We start from the raw sequence: 14,879 nt of genomic DNA, 5'->3' as shown, positions 1-14,879 counted from the left end.
TATATATATCCATTTTTACTGTACATATTACATTACATACCTTATCAGCAGAGAAATATTGAGTGTGATGCAGTGATTATTTCAGCGAGTAGGTTTTTTGAATTAAAAAACTAAAATGTTTCGGATTTCAAGTTTAATTAGGTCTCATACTCTTTCATTAAGCATTATAGTTTTTATAGGTTATATGTAACGAGACCAATATTGTAGCACTATTAAATAAATACATTTTCTTTATGATTCTAATATATGCATTACCTATAAGTCTGCTTTTGTATATGAAGCTTTCGAACAGAAGGGTATTTAAAATATGGCATAGTAAAAGTTAAATTGCTGAAAAACGTTTAAAATGCGATAAAAGTAAATTAAAACAAAAACAAATAACACCGGCTTGATACGTATTATATGGCATTTTGCAGTGCCACCAGAAACTCGTTTAGCTTTTACCTGATTACGGTCAACCGTGCTTCCACAGAGACTTTAAATAGGAGAGCGTGACCGTCTCTCAACATTTGGTAGCGAACTTTACCAAGATGAGCATCAAGTTCAATGTTAATGGCTTTCCGTACGAGGTGCAGCCAGCGGACTACGCGGCTGACATCACTTTAAATACGTTCCTGAGGGAACATCTCCACCTAACAGCCACCAAATACATGTGCCTAGAGGGCGGCTGTGGCTCCTGCGTTTGTCTCATACGACGCCGCCATCCCATTACAGAGGAAGTACACTCCCGTGCCACTAACTCGGTAAATGTCATGTACTTAAGAAGTGGATTGGTTCAGGTATATTTATTGGTATTATATCTTTTATAAAGTGCTTAACTCTGCTTAATACCTGTAACGATGTGGACATAATCACCGATGAGGGGCTAGGCAATAAGAGCAACGGTTATCATCCCATACAGAAGCGGCTAGCCAAGCTCAACGGCACCCAGTGTGGATATTGTTCACCGGGATTCGTGATGAACATGTATGGGCTACTGGAGAGTCAAGGCGGTCGTGTGAGCATGGCTGAAGTGGAAGATGGCTTTGGGGGAAACATCTGTCGCTGCACCGGCTACAGACCCATACTCGATGCGATGAAGTCTTTTGCCGTTGACAGCAGTATTGAGGTACCAGCAGAGTGTGTGGATATTGAGGACTCCTTTGAGGTGCTCTGCCCCCGCACCGGTCAATGCTGCAGTGGTAGCTGCGCCCGTCCTTCCCTGCCTGCCCAGAACAACTGCCACTGGTATTGGCCCAAGACACTGGCGGAACTGTTTGAAGCACTGGCCCAGGTACCTACGGGTGAGGATTACATTCTGGTTGCGGGTAACACAGCGCATGGTGTCTACAGGCGACCGAAGAGTATACGGCACTATGTGGATGTCAACATGGTGCCGGAGCTAAAGCAGCACAGCCTTGAGTCGGAGCACCTCTTGCTGGGCGCCAATTTGACTCTTACAGAAACCATGCAGCTCTTTCGACAGGCTCAGCAACGCGCGGGCTTCGAGTATTGCGCTCAATTGTGGCAGCATTTCAACCTGATTGCGAATGTACCAGTGCGAAATGTAAGTGGTAGCCATAAATACATAAAATCCAGTTTGAAACTTGTTTCAGTGGAGCTCCTAATTCGACTGTGTATGGGAACAGAAAGTGAAATGGAATTGATAAAACTGGAATTTTATAGAAGAAATTTAAAATTTATAACGACAACAAGAATATCTTTCATTTTAAGAGTGGAACTCTGGCAGGCAATATTTCAATCAAAAAGCAGCACCCGGAGTTTCCGTCGGATGTTTTCATCACATTCGAGGCCCTGGATGCACATGTCTTGGTGCACGAGAACGCAAGCAGTCAAAGGCTGATGACGCTGTTGTCTTATCTGCAGGATACTACGCCCAAGCTAGTAATTGGCGGATTTATTCTTAGACCTTATCCAAAGGCGAAATACTTGTTCAACTCGTACAAGGTTAGTTTCAATTCAAATCGTGCACATCCTTTATATACGTGACTAACTTCCTCTCCGCAATAGATTTTACCGCGAGCTCAAAATGTCCATGCCTATGTTAATGCTGGCTTTCTGATCGAGTGGCAGAATGCCCAGGAGCACATAGTGGGCTCGGCTCGCCTTTGTTTTGGAAACATTAGGCCTGATTACGTACACGCCGACAATGCCGAGCAGTTGTTGGTGGGTCGGGATTTGTATGACAGCTCTACAGTGGTGCAGGTCTTTGAACAGCTGCTGACAACTCTGCAGGCGGTGGAAATGCCACCCGAGGCCTCCCCTGAGTATCGTCAAAAATTAGCTTGTTCGCTTTTCTACAAGTTCTTGCTAGGCTCGGCACCCGAAGAGCTCATCCGCAAGCGTTTTCACAGCGGTGGGAGCTTACTCGAACGTCCGCTTTCCTCCGGTAGTCAATCATTCGAGACCATACCAAACAAATATCCCGTGACAAAGCCTGTGCAGAAGTTAGAAGGTATATTTATCCTTAGCAATTCAGAGAACTGTTTCATGTTGTATTTCCTCTACTGTCATTAGGCCTCAGCCAGTGCTCTGGCGAAGCCACCTACACAAACGATCTGTTAACCACCTCTAATACTGTGTACTGTGCCTTTGTGACGGCCAAGCGGGTGGGTGCAACCATAGAACAGATCGACACCACGCTCGCGTTTCAGTGCAAGGGCGTGGTAGCGTTCTATGGGTCCAAGGATATTCCTGGAGACAATAACTTCAATAATACTACATTGCTGACCGTCCCGGGTGATGTGGAGGAAGTCTTTTGTGGTGGACGTGTAAAGTACTATGATCAGCCGTTGGGAGTCATCGCAGCATTGACACACGACGTTGCCGTCTATGCAGCGACCTTGGTGCAGGTGACCTATGCCAATGATCAGGTTAGGATTTACACCAGCATGAATGCGGTTCTGACAGCCAAGGTGAAAGATCGTCTAGTGACAAGCACAAAGCCTAATAACGAGTTCTGCAAGGCAGCTCTAGAGGCAGGCGATGTGCTTGGCCGTGGAATCCTGGAGCTAGCGCCCCAATACCACTTCACCTTAGAGCCACAAACGACGGTGGTGGTGCCCAATGAGCAAGGACTTCAGGTTTTTAGCGCCACTCAGTGGATGGACGTGACTCAAGCTAGCATTTCACGAATGCTCAAGTTGGACGCGAACGCCGTCCAGCTACAGGTTCGACGTGTTGGCGGAGCTTATGGTGCTAAAGTAACTCGAGGTAACCAGGTGGCCTGTGCCTGTTCACTGGTTGCATTCAAACTAAATCGCCCAGCGCGTTTCGTGCAAACCATTGAGTCCATGATGAGTTCAAATGGAAAGCGATATGCGTGTCGTTCCGACTATGAGTTCCAAGCACGTGCCAACGGCTCCATACGCATGCTCACCAATAACTACTACGAGGATGCGGGATGCAGTCTTAATGAGAATGTCGTCGATTTCCTCACGCAGCCAGCACTCAAAAATGTCTATAATCTGACTGATTCGAACTATAAAGCTAAAGGCACTGCTGTAAAAACAGATGCACCTAGTTCAACGTGGTGTCGGGCACCAGGATCAGCAGAAGGTAAGTTGAAGAAGATATATCATGGCTCAGGACTGCTCCGGTCAAATTCTAAATTCTCATTGTTAATGCGTAACGCTCCGGTTTCCTTATTTGAATTCACAGCCATTGCCATGACTGAGACGGCACTGGAGAACATCGCCTTTGCCTGCAAATTGGATCCAGCTGATGTGAGACTTGTAAATCTGCGACCGGGAAGCAAAATGGTGCAGCTTCTTCCTCGATTTTTGACTTCCACGGAGTACCGTAAGCGCCGGGAGCAAATTAATTTGTTCAATGCTCAGAATCGATGGCGCAAGCGTGGCTTAGGACTAGCTTTGATGGAGTTTCCTCTAACTGTGGACATTGCTTTGGCTTACCCTGCGACGGTAGCCATTTATCATACGGATGGCTCTGTGGTTATTTCACATGGAGGCATCGAGATCGGTCAGGGCATAAACACAAAGGTAGCTCAGGTCGCTGCCTTCGTGCTAGGCGTTCCACTTGAACGTATTCGCATAGAGAGCAGCAATACGATCATAGCAGCCAATTCCTTTGTGACTGCCAACTCTATGGCAAGCGAGCTGGTTGGTATTGCCGTACGCAAGTCTTGCGATAAGCTGAACGAACGTCTGAAGCCGGTTAAACGTAGGTTGGGATCCCAGGCCACCTGGCAACAAGTAGTGGAGGCCGCCTTCACCCAATCTATCAGCTTGATTGCCACTGAATCGTTTAAAATGGGCGATCAAAGCAACTACAGCATCTACGGCATAAGTTTGAGCGAGTTAGAAGTGGACATACTGACTGGGAACCACTTAATAAGCCGTGTAGACATCCTAGAGGATGCGGGCGAGAGTCTTAGTCCCAACGTTGATGTTGGGCAAGTAGAAGGAGCTTTTGTCATGGGTCTGGGCTATTACTTAACCGAGCATCTGGTCTACGATCGCCAGACAGGTCGCCTCCTCACAAACCGTACCTGGAACTATCATCCTCCAGGTGCCAAGGATATACCCATTGATTTCCGCATTGAGCTGCTGCAAAAAAGTCCCAACCCCGTGGGCTTTTTGCGCTCAAAGGCCACGGGAGAGCCAGCCCTATGTCTGGCGGTTGGGGTACTCTTCGCTCTCCAACATGCCATACAAGCAGCCAGGCAGGATGCCGGATTGCCTCGCGAATGGGTCAGACTGGGCGCGCCCACCACGCCCGAAACAGTAATGCTTTCTGCAGGTAACGAAGTCCAACATTTTACCTTACAATAAATTGACAATATATATTCTTAACTGTTAATATAATAAACAATTGAAATTCCATTTTTATGGTGTACGGGTGCTTTCCTAAAATCATTTGTTTAATTTATATATCTGGCATTTAACGAGATTTTACTTGTTTAAGTACCATAGTTTTTCCAGCACTAGCCCTTGAGCACTTAAAAACAATTTATGATATTATTTTGCCGTTGAGAATACGATATAGACTTTTTGATGGTCTGCTTAGATATAGATAAGGCAACAGTATACCAGCAATGCCTAATAAATATGAGAGCTCACGGATTGCTGGCCACAGTAGCATTAGAAGCGGAGTTGAGTGAACATTGCGTTGATTGCAGTACGTTATGAAATACATTGCTGCAAATACTTAAAAAAATACCCGATAAAATTCATTTTGTTAAGTGACTCACGGTATTTTCTTGAATATCAGCTTTAATATACTCGATAAGTATCTAAATGGACAATTAGAGTTGTGTGATTCCGTTCTATCGAACAAGTTGTTGAAATGAACTTATGAATTAAGTGATTGTCAAATGTTGACAATTAGCGTTTATTACAATTTTTCAAATTGCATTTTTTTGTGCATTTGTACTATTTAATGTGCATGTTTACATTTGAGTGATGGCGCATATAACATATAATGTATTATCTACTTAGATTTTAGTTCACCGTGAGCTATCAGAACTGATCTTCAAGGTTGTCAGACTTCGCAAAACTGAACGAATGTGGCACAATCAGCTGTTTTTTGTTTACATGCTTCTTGCTTTTAAGTTATGAATGACTTACCTAGGCTTATTTGTTGTTGTTTCCATAGGCTTGACTATGTTAGCAGCAAATAATACTGGAGATGTGGACACTTTTACAGCTATGGAGCTAATCGAAATTCTCCTCGAATTTGTGGACAATACCCAAGAGCCCCAGTTAAAGCGACTTATACAATATGTATGTGGCTTGCTTAATACAAGCAATCCTGAAAATGGGCAATTGGCATCGAAATTGATTCGAAAGCTGTTTGCAGTGATAGTACCCAACCCAAAGGACGATGGACAATTACAGATAAATAACCTGGAACTGATTTCGGACTTTCTTCTATGCGTACAAATGTGGACGAGTCAATTCCCAAAAGAAGACCAGCTTCTCTTGGCAGAACTCTGTTCCAACAGTTCAAACACCGGGAATCAGGTGCTCGGGCAATTATTTGAAGATATTTTACGCGAATTAGGAGCTAAATGTATCACGCCTTCAAAGCTTTATTGCCGTATACAGAAGCTGCTCGAATCGAAGAATAATGAGAAACGTTATTCTGGTTATTTGATTCTACAGAAGTTACTCGACAAGACTAGTTCCGAAAACCTGGATTTGTACTCCTATATAAGTGTAATGGAATGCCTGAAATCTGATCAAAAATCAGTACCCTTATCCCTGCTAAAGGAAAAAAATATAGATGGTAACTGCACGCATATAATATATATGCGATTATTGCAAAACAAAAATATTCATTTGCTGCTTACCATCATCGAGTTCATCATGGATCACTTTACTGCTGCCGAACTCTTCAGTGCAAATCTGCTGGTCGAGTTCCTTTCAGCTACCAACTGTCTGGAACTGCACAACATGGAGGCCCATCATATTCAAGAGAGCAAAATGATTAACTTTGTAGCTGAAAACGATAATAAACAGTTCCTGAAGGCCTTTGCCGAGGTGGCCTGGACTGGCGTGAGCCTGCATCGCTGGCTAAATAGTCTAGACCCGAAGAGCCAGCCTCTAATCAAAAACACTCTGCTGCTAAAATTAGCTGCCCACGTACGAAAAATAGAAAATATCAATCTACGAATCAGTGTCGGCAATCGCTTCTGTGATGTGTTTGAGGTAAACGAATTAAATGTTATGTATATTAAATATAGTTTAAGCACAAATTGCATTTCAGAACACACTCGAAAGTTTGTCTTTGGCCCATTTTATGACATTTGTTAAAGCGCTTCATCAAGACGACGACAATGTTTGCGGAACCCTTATAGTAATACTAGAAAAAAAAATCGAGAGCTGTAAAGACATGAAAGAAGAAATGGTTCATCTTACAAGGAGCACCTACGAGATTTTCGCTGATACGCAGAATAACAACAATCTGTATTCTCCACTTATACAGCTAGTGGAAAAACTCGAAACCGTGCCAATAAATTTGCACGGCTGGTGGCGTCTGCCCGTATTTTTTACCACTTTCCATTTAAAGGAAGCCAGAGAATTCCTTGTTATGAAATATAATATAAATGTTGATTTGGTCTCCGACAGTAAGGACCTGAACGAGCTACAGCAACACCTAATTGACAAGTTAAATTGCGAAACCGCAGAGGAGATACTTTTTGTAAAGCAACGAAGCCTTCACAGTTTTCTTGAAAAAAATGTGTGTACTTGGAGTCAGCTTGAAGAATTCAACTTGAATCCTATTGAAATTTTGGAAATTGGCTCGTTCAATACATTATCGCATATGGGACATCTATTGGAACGTCATGACAAAAAGCTACCCGATGAGAAAGTAATTGACATTTATTATGCCCAGTTATATAAACATTCCAGACGTTGGATAAAGTAAGTACAGCAGTATGTCTGGTCATTATACAGAGAAGGTAGTTATTCCCGGGAATAGGTTTAGCATTTCAAGTCTATAGATTCATTAGTGGTTTTTGTGTTCATACAGAAAGACAGCATAGTATACCTGCCTGAGAATAATTAACTGATTTTCTTTTCAGTCCTGGAAGAATATTAACTTATATATCCAATTACCGACAGCCTAATGAAATGGAAACTCTAGTTGAAACATTAATTTCGAATAGTAATGACGGTTGGGAACTGGGAGGAATTCTTTATATAACCAGTTTTGTATTACAATCTACGTTAATCAGTGGATTACTTTATTTCGCAATTCCGACGGGCTTGGAGCGGTGAGAATACCTTTATTATTTAAATGTAATTAAAATACATTTATTTTTTATAATTTTAAAGCATCGAGAGTGCATATCTAAACAGCTTATCGACCTGGAACACAGTAGAACAAATTAAATGCAGTAATTTTATAACGTATGTGAGTCGTATGGAAACAGGACGCACGGATTTATTTGATAAAATGTTAAATATAATCTTGGACGTTAGTCAAAAGGAAATTGTTGAAAACTCACAACACCATAGAATACAAATGCGTTTCCTTAGAGCAATTCTGAGTCTTGAATGTTATTGTGAAACCCAATTAGAGTATTGGAATGACAAGCTCTGGATAGCCCTGTTAAATCCGACGAATCCATTGAATATCAGATTGCTGTTCGAATGTCTGGTAGCAAAATTTGTGCCAACATTCGACCTGTTAATGGAAAAGCTGGCGACTCTTAGTACCCTGCAAACCGATCAACAAGAGTCAATCATATCTGTTGTCCACATATATTGTATATGCAAATGGGATACATTAAAAGTGGATCAATTACAATTAGTATTCGAGCTGCTTTGGCTACACGCTAATTCTGTACAATTTAACCAGCTGGTGCTACGCAGATTGGCTGATAGATTTGAGAAGAGCAAGTGAGGCGTACATTATTACATCATTTACATCATATATATTTCTTATATTTAAACTTTCTCTCATTAATTAATTTAGTGTTGAAGTTCCTTTGGTCGGTGGTACAAAACCTAATCTGGAATTGTTAATTGATGACAAGAATTTAGAGTTTCAAACAGATGTCCGCCTGTTGATACCCAAAATAGTACAGTATTTTTATATAGCCAACGCAATCCTCTATATCACAAATGCACCATTTGATGAATACGAAAACCCCAAATGGTCTTATTCCCAAGCCGAAATGGAAGAACTTGACCAGTTGCGCAGCATGTTTAAGGCCAAAAGTCTTGAAGTTTAAAGTTCATATGACATTTTTTTAATTTTAAAAATATGTATTAATCAATTGTAGTGACACACACATGCTTATGTACTGTTATTGAGACAAATATTTTGTGAACATTTTTAAATATAATTGTTTACAATTTAATTTGAGGCATTTGTTTCATTTATCATGGTACCGACGAATTAATCGGTTTTCGAACGATCTGGCAGCCTTCGAACTATATAACCCGTTACGCTGTATTTAAATAGTACACACAATTGATTTATTACTTTCCTTTTTGTATGGCAAAAATGAATACAAAAAAATTAAATATTAATTTATGTATGTATAAAAAGCTTAAAGCAAACTATAAATGTATATGTAATTGGCTGCTCGTTGCTTAATGCATGCAGCATTCATCTACTACATACGTATTTTAATCTAGCTTATGCAAATCTCTTTAATTTTAAACTGAAACAATAATTATATGTGTGAGTAAGGTGCATGAAGTCAATTGAATCATATATATGTATAATATACATTATATATATGTATAATATACATTCTCATTTGCGTCTGATTTTTAAGTCAAAAGAGAACTTTGCATAAGCTAGTAAACTGATCGATCGGTCAGTAAGATAATTAGAAAAAATAAAATTTTTGATTGTTTTTGTTTTAAATAACTCATACAATATTTTGTGCTGGTATTTGTTGTTGAATTTAGCACCACAAAAAATAAATATACGAACAGTGAGCTTTTCGTTCAATTTTCATTTCTCTTTTCTTGTGGAAATTTTCTAATGGAATTATGTTTGTGCGTGTGTGAATGTATTTATGGGGGGAACGAAATTGACGCGGCTGGTATTTGATATATATATATATCTTTAAAATTATACGAATTACAAGGCCGACCAGTTAAACAAAAATTAAACAATTAGATACAAATATCGTATATCGTTTTAAGCACGGTACACACACAAATAACATAATTTAGAATTTGGTTTTACTTTCGTGCTCACTGAAAACGAATGGTTATTCAAAAATACGCTGTCGCAGCAGCTTAACCAAGGCAGTTACAATAGTATTCATAGTTATTTATACGTGTTCGGCATACACGCGATTGTATTAATATTAAAAAGGCGCCACAAAACATTTCAAAACGACACACAAGTTGCACAAAAATGATTTGACATACAATAAAACTTTAGTTGCTTAAATTAATTACAATTTTGTTCATCCTCCCATCAATTGCACCAACCTAACACGCGAACTAGTGCGTGTGCACGTCTGCGCGTGTGGGTGGGTGCATGCGTATTTGTGCGTAAACTAAATGCCGCACTGACAAATAGCGCAAAATATGTAAACTGCTGCATTTATCTGGCACACACAACAAACACACAGGCACACACACACAACGCACAAACCGGACAGGCGTTAATGAAAAAATAAAAAAAACCAATGCGAGGCCATTTAGAGCATCTTACATTTAAATCTGCGGTTCGGCTTATTCGTTTTGCGTCCTTTTCGTCCCTTATTATCCTTATCTTTGCGTATTTCGCGCACCAATGTGTAAAATGCATCATCGACGCCCATGCGCGTCTTGGCTGATGTTTCGATATATGGAATGCCATATTGCTTGGCCACCTATAAATGGACAAATTTATACAAATATAAATATATATATTATATATATATATATATATATATATATATATATATATATATGTGTGTATTCAACGAATTTATGGTATGCTAATTGATTACCTCTCGTGCTTGCTCGTTTTGCACATTCCACGAAGGCAGATCACATTTATTGCCCACAAGCACCATTGGCACCTCCTCGGCATCCTTGACTCGTTTGATTTGCTCGCGATATGTACCAATATCTTCAAAAGATTTAGCACTATTCACAGCAAACACCAGCAGGAAACCCTCGCCGGTGCGCATATACTGATCACGCATTGCGGAATATTCTTCTTGACCGGCGGTATCCAGAATATCCAGCAAGCAGGTTTCACCATCTGACGTTCAAATTTGAAAAACATTTGAATATAAATTAATCGACAATCGTAATCGATTTACGCAATACCTACCAATAACCACTTGCTTTCGATATGAGTCCTCGATTGTGGGATCGTATTCATCCACAAAATGATTTTGGATAAGTTGTATGGTTAGCGCCGATTTGCCAACACCGCCGGCACCAACAACAACTAACTTGTATTCCGTCATTTGGCTTCGTTCGCTCCGTAGTGCCTGCCGATGTTTACAATTGCAGTCGTAAGTCGTATAAATGTGTGCGTATGTAAGTGTGTGGGTTTGTTGGCGCGTGTGCTGGTATTGGTATGCGTGTGTTCCTCGCCCCACTCAAAAATGAGAGCTGCAACTGAAGATTGCGGCGACTGCAAGTAAAGTAGATATACACAAATTATTATTAATTAAAAATGATTAAAATAAATTAAGCGCATAATTAAGCATAATTTAATGTGAGTCAGAGTAGTTTTTGGCTGCGGACAAGCTTATAAATTTTTCTTTGCCGCTCACACACATCGCACTCACACACTTGCACGCACTTATCCACACGAGAGGGAGAGATGACAATGACTCAAGCGTTGCACAGACCTTTTGCGAATAACGACATTACTTCCTTTAATTGCACAATTTAAATAAATAATTTTTTGCAAGTTGTTGATGAAACTTATACACCACAATTATTTGTCAGTTTCCTGGCTGCAGTGCAGGCTTATCTATGTATGTGTGTGTGTTCCTGTGTAAGTGTAAGTGTGCAAGTGTATGTATGTATGCTGCCGGACCTTCTTTGTTGCCGTCGCTTAAATTGGCTCCTCCTTGTTTTAATTTTTCTGCTCACATCAATTCGAACTAATCAACTTTTAATTGTTTACTTATATAGAGCTTAATACTATAGCACTTTTTCTTCTATCAATAACTATAATTATAATTTGTACGTAATAAAAATTTCCGACTTTATGTTTTCTTGTCGAAAGAATTTTTTATATCGCCGTATTTTTGTAAGTGTTGACTAATCTCGCGTGCTACTTGCTATTTTGCAGCACTGCTGCTAAATTGCCATAAAATAATCGGTACCATTATAGTACATTCCGATAAAACAGTACAAATATTTTTAATAAATTTAAAGTTTGTTATATATCGTTATATGGCGTTTTATATGTATAGATCTGAATGTTGCTTCTTACTAAGGTGCATAATTATAACCAATTAAATATTAATACTAATCATGTCATAACTTATCGACAGAATATGGTAATGCATTCAAAGTCGAGTAAAAAACTAGTTTCGATAGTTCTTCGATTCCAAAACAATTCAACGGGCAAAAAGCAGCATGCTACCAGTGCAAAATGTTTAATAAACTAGAATTTAACAATTTGGTAAGTAACAAAATCAAATTGAAGTGTGAACAATTATTACAAATATTTGCAAATAGGTAATTACCAATAAAAAGAAAATATTACAAGCGCGAACGCAAACTATTTCAAAACTGGTAAATAAATTGCGCAAATTAAAAGAAGCATTGAAGAATCAACCTGATAACGAAAAGTCTCAGGATCGCTTACGGAAAACTGTAGAATGCATGACTGAACTTAAGTCGCTCAAATGCGTGGACATAATTCGCACGCTGCTGCTGCAAGAAGGCAAAAATCACAAGACTGTGCTGACCAATGGCCGCGCAACGCCGGATGAGATAGCCATCGCTATGTTGGGCTTAAACAAAGTCATGCAAATGCTTGTGGCAACATTTAAAAAAGCTTTAGATTTAAGTAATAAAGCCAATGTAAATTGGCGTATTGCAATATTGGAGACTAGCAAACGACGTCTTAAACTTGAACGCACCGAGGAAAAGCGACGCAAACGTAAAGAACTCAAAGAACAGAAATTGCAGACACGCAATCGCCTTGAATGGTTGGAACAAAATCAACCAGGACAGGATAATTGCGAAGCAAATGCGGGAAATATTAATACTGTAGCTGGCAAATGTGTTGTTGAAAGGCAGTTAAACAAAGATAATCACGTAAAGCCTAAACTGAAAACAAAAACTACTCTATTGCAAACACCGAAAGTACAAGCGAAATCAAAGAAACGAAAAGATGAACAAACTGAGCTTGTAAAGCATACAAAATTAAAGTCTGATGACAATAAAAAGCAACCAAAAAAAGTAGTTGTCCCGAAAGTAGAAAATAAGTCAAATCATACAGATGCGGCTGTCCCGCTTAAGCATAATGAAACCACGGCCATAGAAAACAAGGCAGCATTTAATGATAATGGCAACAGATCCAAGAAACCGGAAAAAGAGCGACCTACTCATGTAGTCGATCCCTTTTTCATAACAGAATCGGGCCAGCCATATTTGTCAACAGCAGTAGTTCTATCCGACGATAGCAATAATGAAGCAGATGATGATGAGCACCAAAATTCTATGGAACGACATAAACATAAGCCGCTGGTCAAAAAGCAAGACTATAACAATACGCGATTCAATGAACGCCATCCTTCTTGGCTCTCCAAAGAGAAGCAAACCCCAGTTATAAGCAATTTTAAGGGAAAGAAAACCAAGTTTAGTGAAAATGGAGACATTGCAGAAACGTCAATTGCTCAACCAGAGTTTACAGCTCCAGCTCCAGCTCCAGCCAACACAGAGGGAATGCATCCTTCTTGGGTAGCCAAACAAAAGCTGAAGCCTAAAATTGCCGCATTCACTGGCAAAAAAATAAAATTTGATGATTAACTTTTGAATAGTTTAGTTTACTTGTGTTATGTTTATTGTAATTAAATATTGAACATTTCTTAACCATCAACCTTGGGTACAAAATGCCCGCGTGCCTTGTCGGTCCTGCGTAGTTTCTCGATGTCCACATCGGAATACTTCCGTTTCAAAAGCTCTATGTCAAAGTGAGGATTCCTTCTCAATATCATCATGACTTCATTGCGCGAGCGGCTAAAACAAATAAATTTTTTTTTAGATAAAACCATTGTTTTGTGCAAATTGTTCTCCACATACTTTTTGGCTTTGCGTTTCACATTGTAGAGCTTCTCGCGATATTTCAACAGGAATTTGTGGACAGCACGTCCGCCGTACCCTAAATTACGTGACTTAATCCATTTGGTGTTCATGAAGGGTGGCAGAACATGCTCGCATGACTTGTATGTGCAGCGCAGTCCGAATGCATTATGCATTTGCTTCTGGGGACGTTCGCCCGTCTCCCCTGTCTCGAGCAGATGATAAGCTCTGTTGCGTTCACGTACAACTGTCTCTAGATTCTCCATGGATATTTTTACCTTATCGATGCGTTCGGGATTGGGAAAGATTTCCATTTTATCATCGCATTCGTGTTCCATAGTTAGCAGCATGTTACGCTCCTTGAGCAGAATGTACCATAGCTGATGCAGTTCCTTATTGGACTTAATGCGCAGTTCATCCGGACGCCAGGCGCGTCCCACTTTCACTTCATTTTCGCTCCAATGCTTAGGATCGTCAAAGAACTCCATGAGCCGCTCATGCCGTACTGGAGCCGTTGTGTGCACGCCGCATTTTTGTAGAGAGCCAACAGCTGCTTGACTGTGTATTATATAAAAAACAACGCACGAGCCAATAGTTGAAATACATTTTTTAAAAGATTATTTGACTAACCTCCAAGCTGGTAATTGACTTCGTGGTGTAGTCAACAAACTTTTGAACGCCACTACGCTCACGGTCTTCGCTACATTGAAACATTTAATTAATGTTGAAGACATGTTTTCCAAATTAAATTCAGCCTCAGCTGTCCGGCATTTAGAGATGTGTATATGCTATTACGATTTAAGTGGACTTACCAAAAATATCATGTTATCGATAGTAATTCGGGTTAAGCTTATTGTCTCTTTATTGCTTGTTGCCACTGTGGTTAATCAGTTATTTTAAGAAATACCAATCATTGCAGATAAACATTTTTTTACACAATGAAAGGTAAAAGGAATAGCTTTTGGTAAAATTATTAAGTCTGTTATGTACTTAATTTTTAACAAATTTAATAACACTGTCTGTTACTCAACACTTGTTGACTAACAATCAAAATCGGCACATCACTAGTCAGATAGAAGTACGACGCGTTCTGCTATGTGAGTGTATGTTAATTGTGCGCGTTAGTGAAAAAAATTATATTACAAGTAGTTTGATTTCCAAATGAAAAAAACTTAA

The 14,879-nt window shown here is 39.8% G+C and overlaps 5 protein-coding genes across 8 annotated transcripts; 3 read left to right on the top strand and 2 right to left on the bottom strand.

The window, feature by feature from the left end:
• Positions 1 to 512: 512 nt before the first annotated feature.
• Positions 513 to 4,793, top strand: LOC111593322 (aldehyde oxidase 4). The gene is made up of 6 exons (XM_023306028.2): positions 513 to 743; positions 812 to 1,546; positions 1,714 to 1,947; positions 2,011 to 2,455; positions 2,518 to 3,558; positions 3,661 to 4,793. The coding sequence occupies exons 1-6, from the start codon at positions 531 to 533 to the stop codon at positions 4,791 to 4,793; spliced, it is 3,801 nt and encodes a 1,266-aa protein (XP_023161796.2). The 5' UTR covers positions 513 to 530.
• Positions 4,794 to 5,623: 830 nt separating this feature from the next.
• Positions 5,624 to 8,757, top strand: LOC111593340. The gene is made up of 5 exons (XM_023306051.2): positions 5,624 to 6,671; positions 6,730 to 7,388; positions 7,550 to 7,741; positions 7,803 to 8,369; positions 8,446 to 8,757. Exons 1-5 carry the CDS (start codon positions 5,625 to 5,627, stop codon positions 8,702 to 8,704), a joined length of 2,724 nt encoding a protein of 907 aa, XP_023161819.2. The 5' UTR covers position 5,624; the 3' UTR covers positions 8,705 to 8,757.
• Positions 8,758 to 9,382: 625 nt separating this feature from the next.
• LOC111593326 (ras-like protein 1) lies at positions 9,383 to 11,736 on the bottom strand. Of its 4 annotated transcripts, none has more exons than XM_030222831.1 (4): positions 11,653 to 11,736; positions 10,762 to 11,070; positions 10,433 to 10,689; positions 9,383 to 10,312 (listed from the first exon to the last, which is right to left on the bottom strand). In XM_030222831.1, the coding sequence occupies exons 2-4, from the start codon at positions 10,898 to 10,900 to the stop codon at positions 10,139 to 10,141; spliced, it is 570 nt and encodes a 189-aa protein (XP_030078691.1). In that variant the 5' UTR covers positions 10,901 to 11,070; positions 11,653 to 11,736; the 3' UTR covers positions 9,383 to 10,138. The 4 variants fall into 4 exon arrangements, with proteins under 4 accessions (XP_030078691.1, XP_030078690.1, XP_030078693.1 ...); XM_030222830.1 differs by lacking the exon at positions 11,653 to 11,736 and adding an exon at positions 11,482 to 11,628; XM_030222833.1 differs by lacking the exon at positions 11,653 to 11,736 and adding an exon at positions 11,572 to 11,592.
• Positions 11,737 to 11,940: 204 nt separating this feature from the next.
• LOC111593344 lies at positions 11,941 to 13,478 on the top strand. The gene is made up of 2 exons (XM_023306056.1): positions 11,941 to 12,075; positions 12,132 to 13,478. The coding sequence occupies exons 1-2, from the start codon at positions 12,046 to 12,048 to the stop codon at positions 13,428 to 13,430; spliced, it is 1,329 nt and encodes a 442-aa protein (XP_023161824.1). The 5' UTR covers positions 11,941 to 12,045; the 3' UTR covers positions 13,431 to 13,478.
• LOC111593345 (39S ribosomal protein L47, mitochondrial) lies at positions 13,426 to 14,504 on the bottom strand. The gene is made up of 3 exons (XM_023306057.2): positions 14,334 to 14,504; positions 13,704 to 14,261; positions 13,426 to 13,640 (listed from the first exon to the last, which is right to left on the bottom strand). The coding sequence occupies exons 1-3, from the start codon at positions 14,435 to 14,437 to the stop codon at positions 13,490 to 13,492; spliced, it is 813 nt and encodes a 270-aa protein (XP_023161825.1). The 5' UTR covers positions 14,438 to 14,504; the 3' UTR covers positions 13,426 to 13,489.
• Between the last annotated feature and the right edge of the window lie 375 nt (positions 14,505 to 14,879).

The sequence above is a fragment of the Drosophila hydei genome, unplaced genomic scaffold (genome assembly GCF_003285905.1).
Source record: "Drosophila hydei strain 15085-1641.00,03,60 unplaced genomic scaffold, DhydRS2 tig00000063-arrow-pilon, whole genome shotgun sequence".
NCBI classification, from domain to species: domain Eukaryota; kingdom Metazoa; phylum Arthropoda; class Insecta; order Diptera; family Drosophilidae; genus Drosophila; species Drosophila hydei.
Note: the sequence above shows the minus strand (reverse complement) of the source record. Positions and strands in the feature narration are given on the sequence as shown.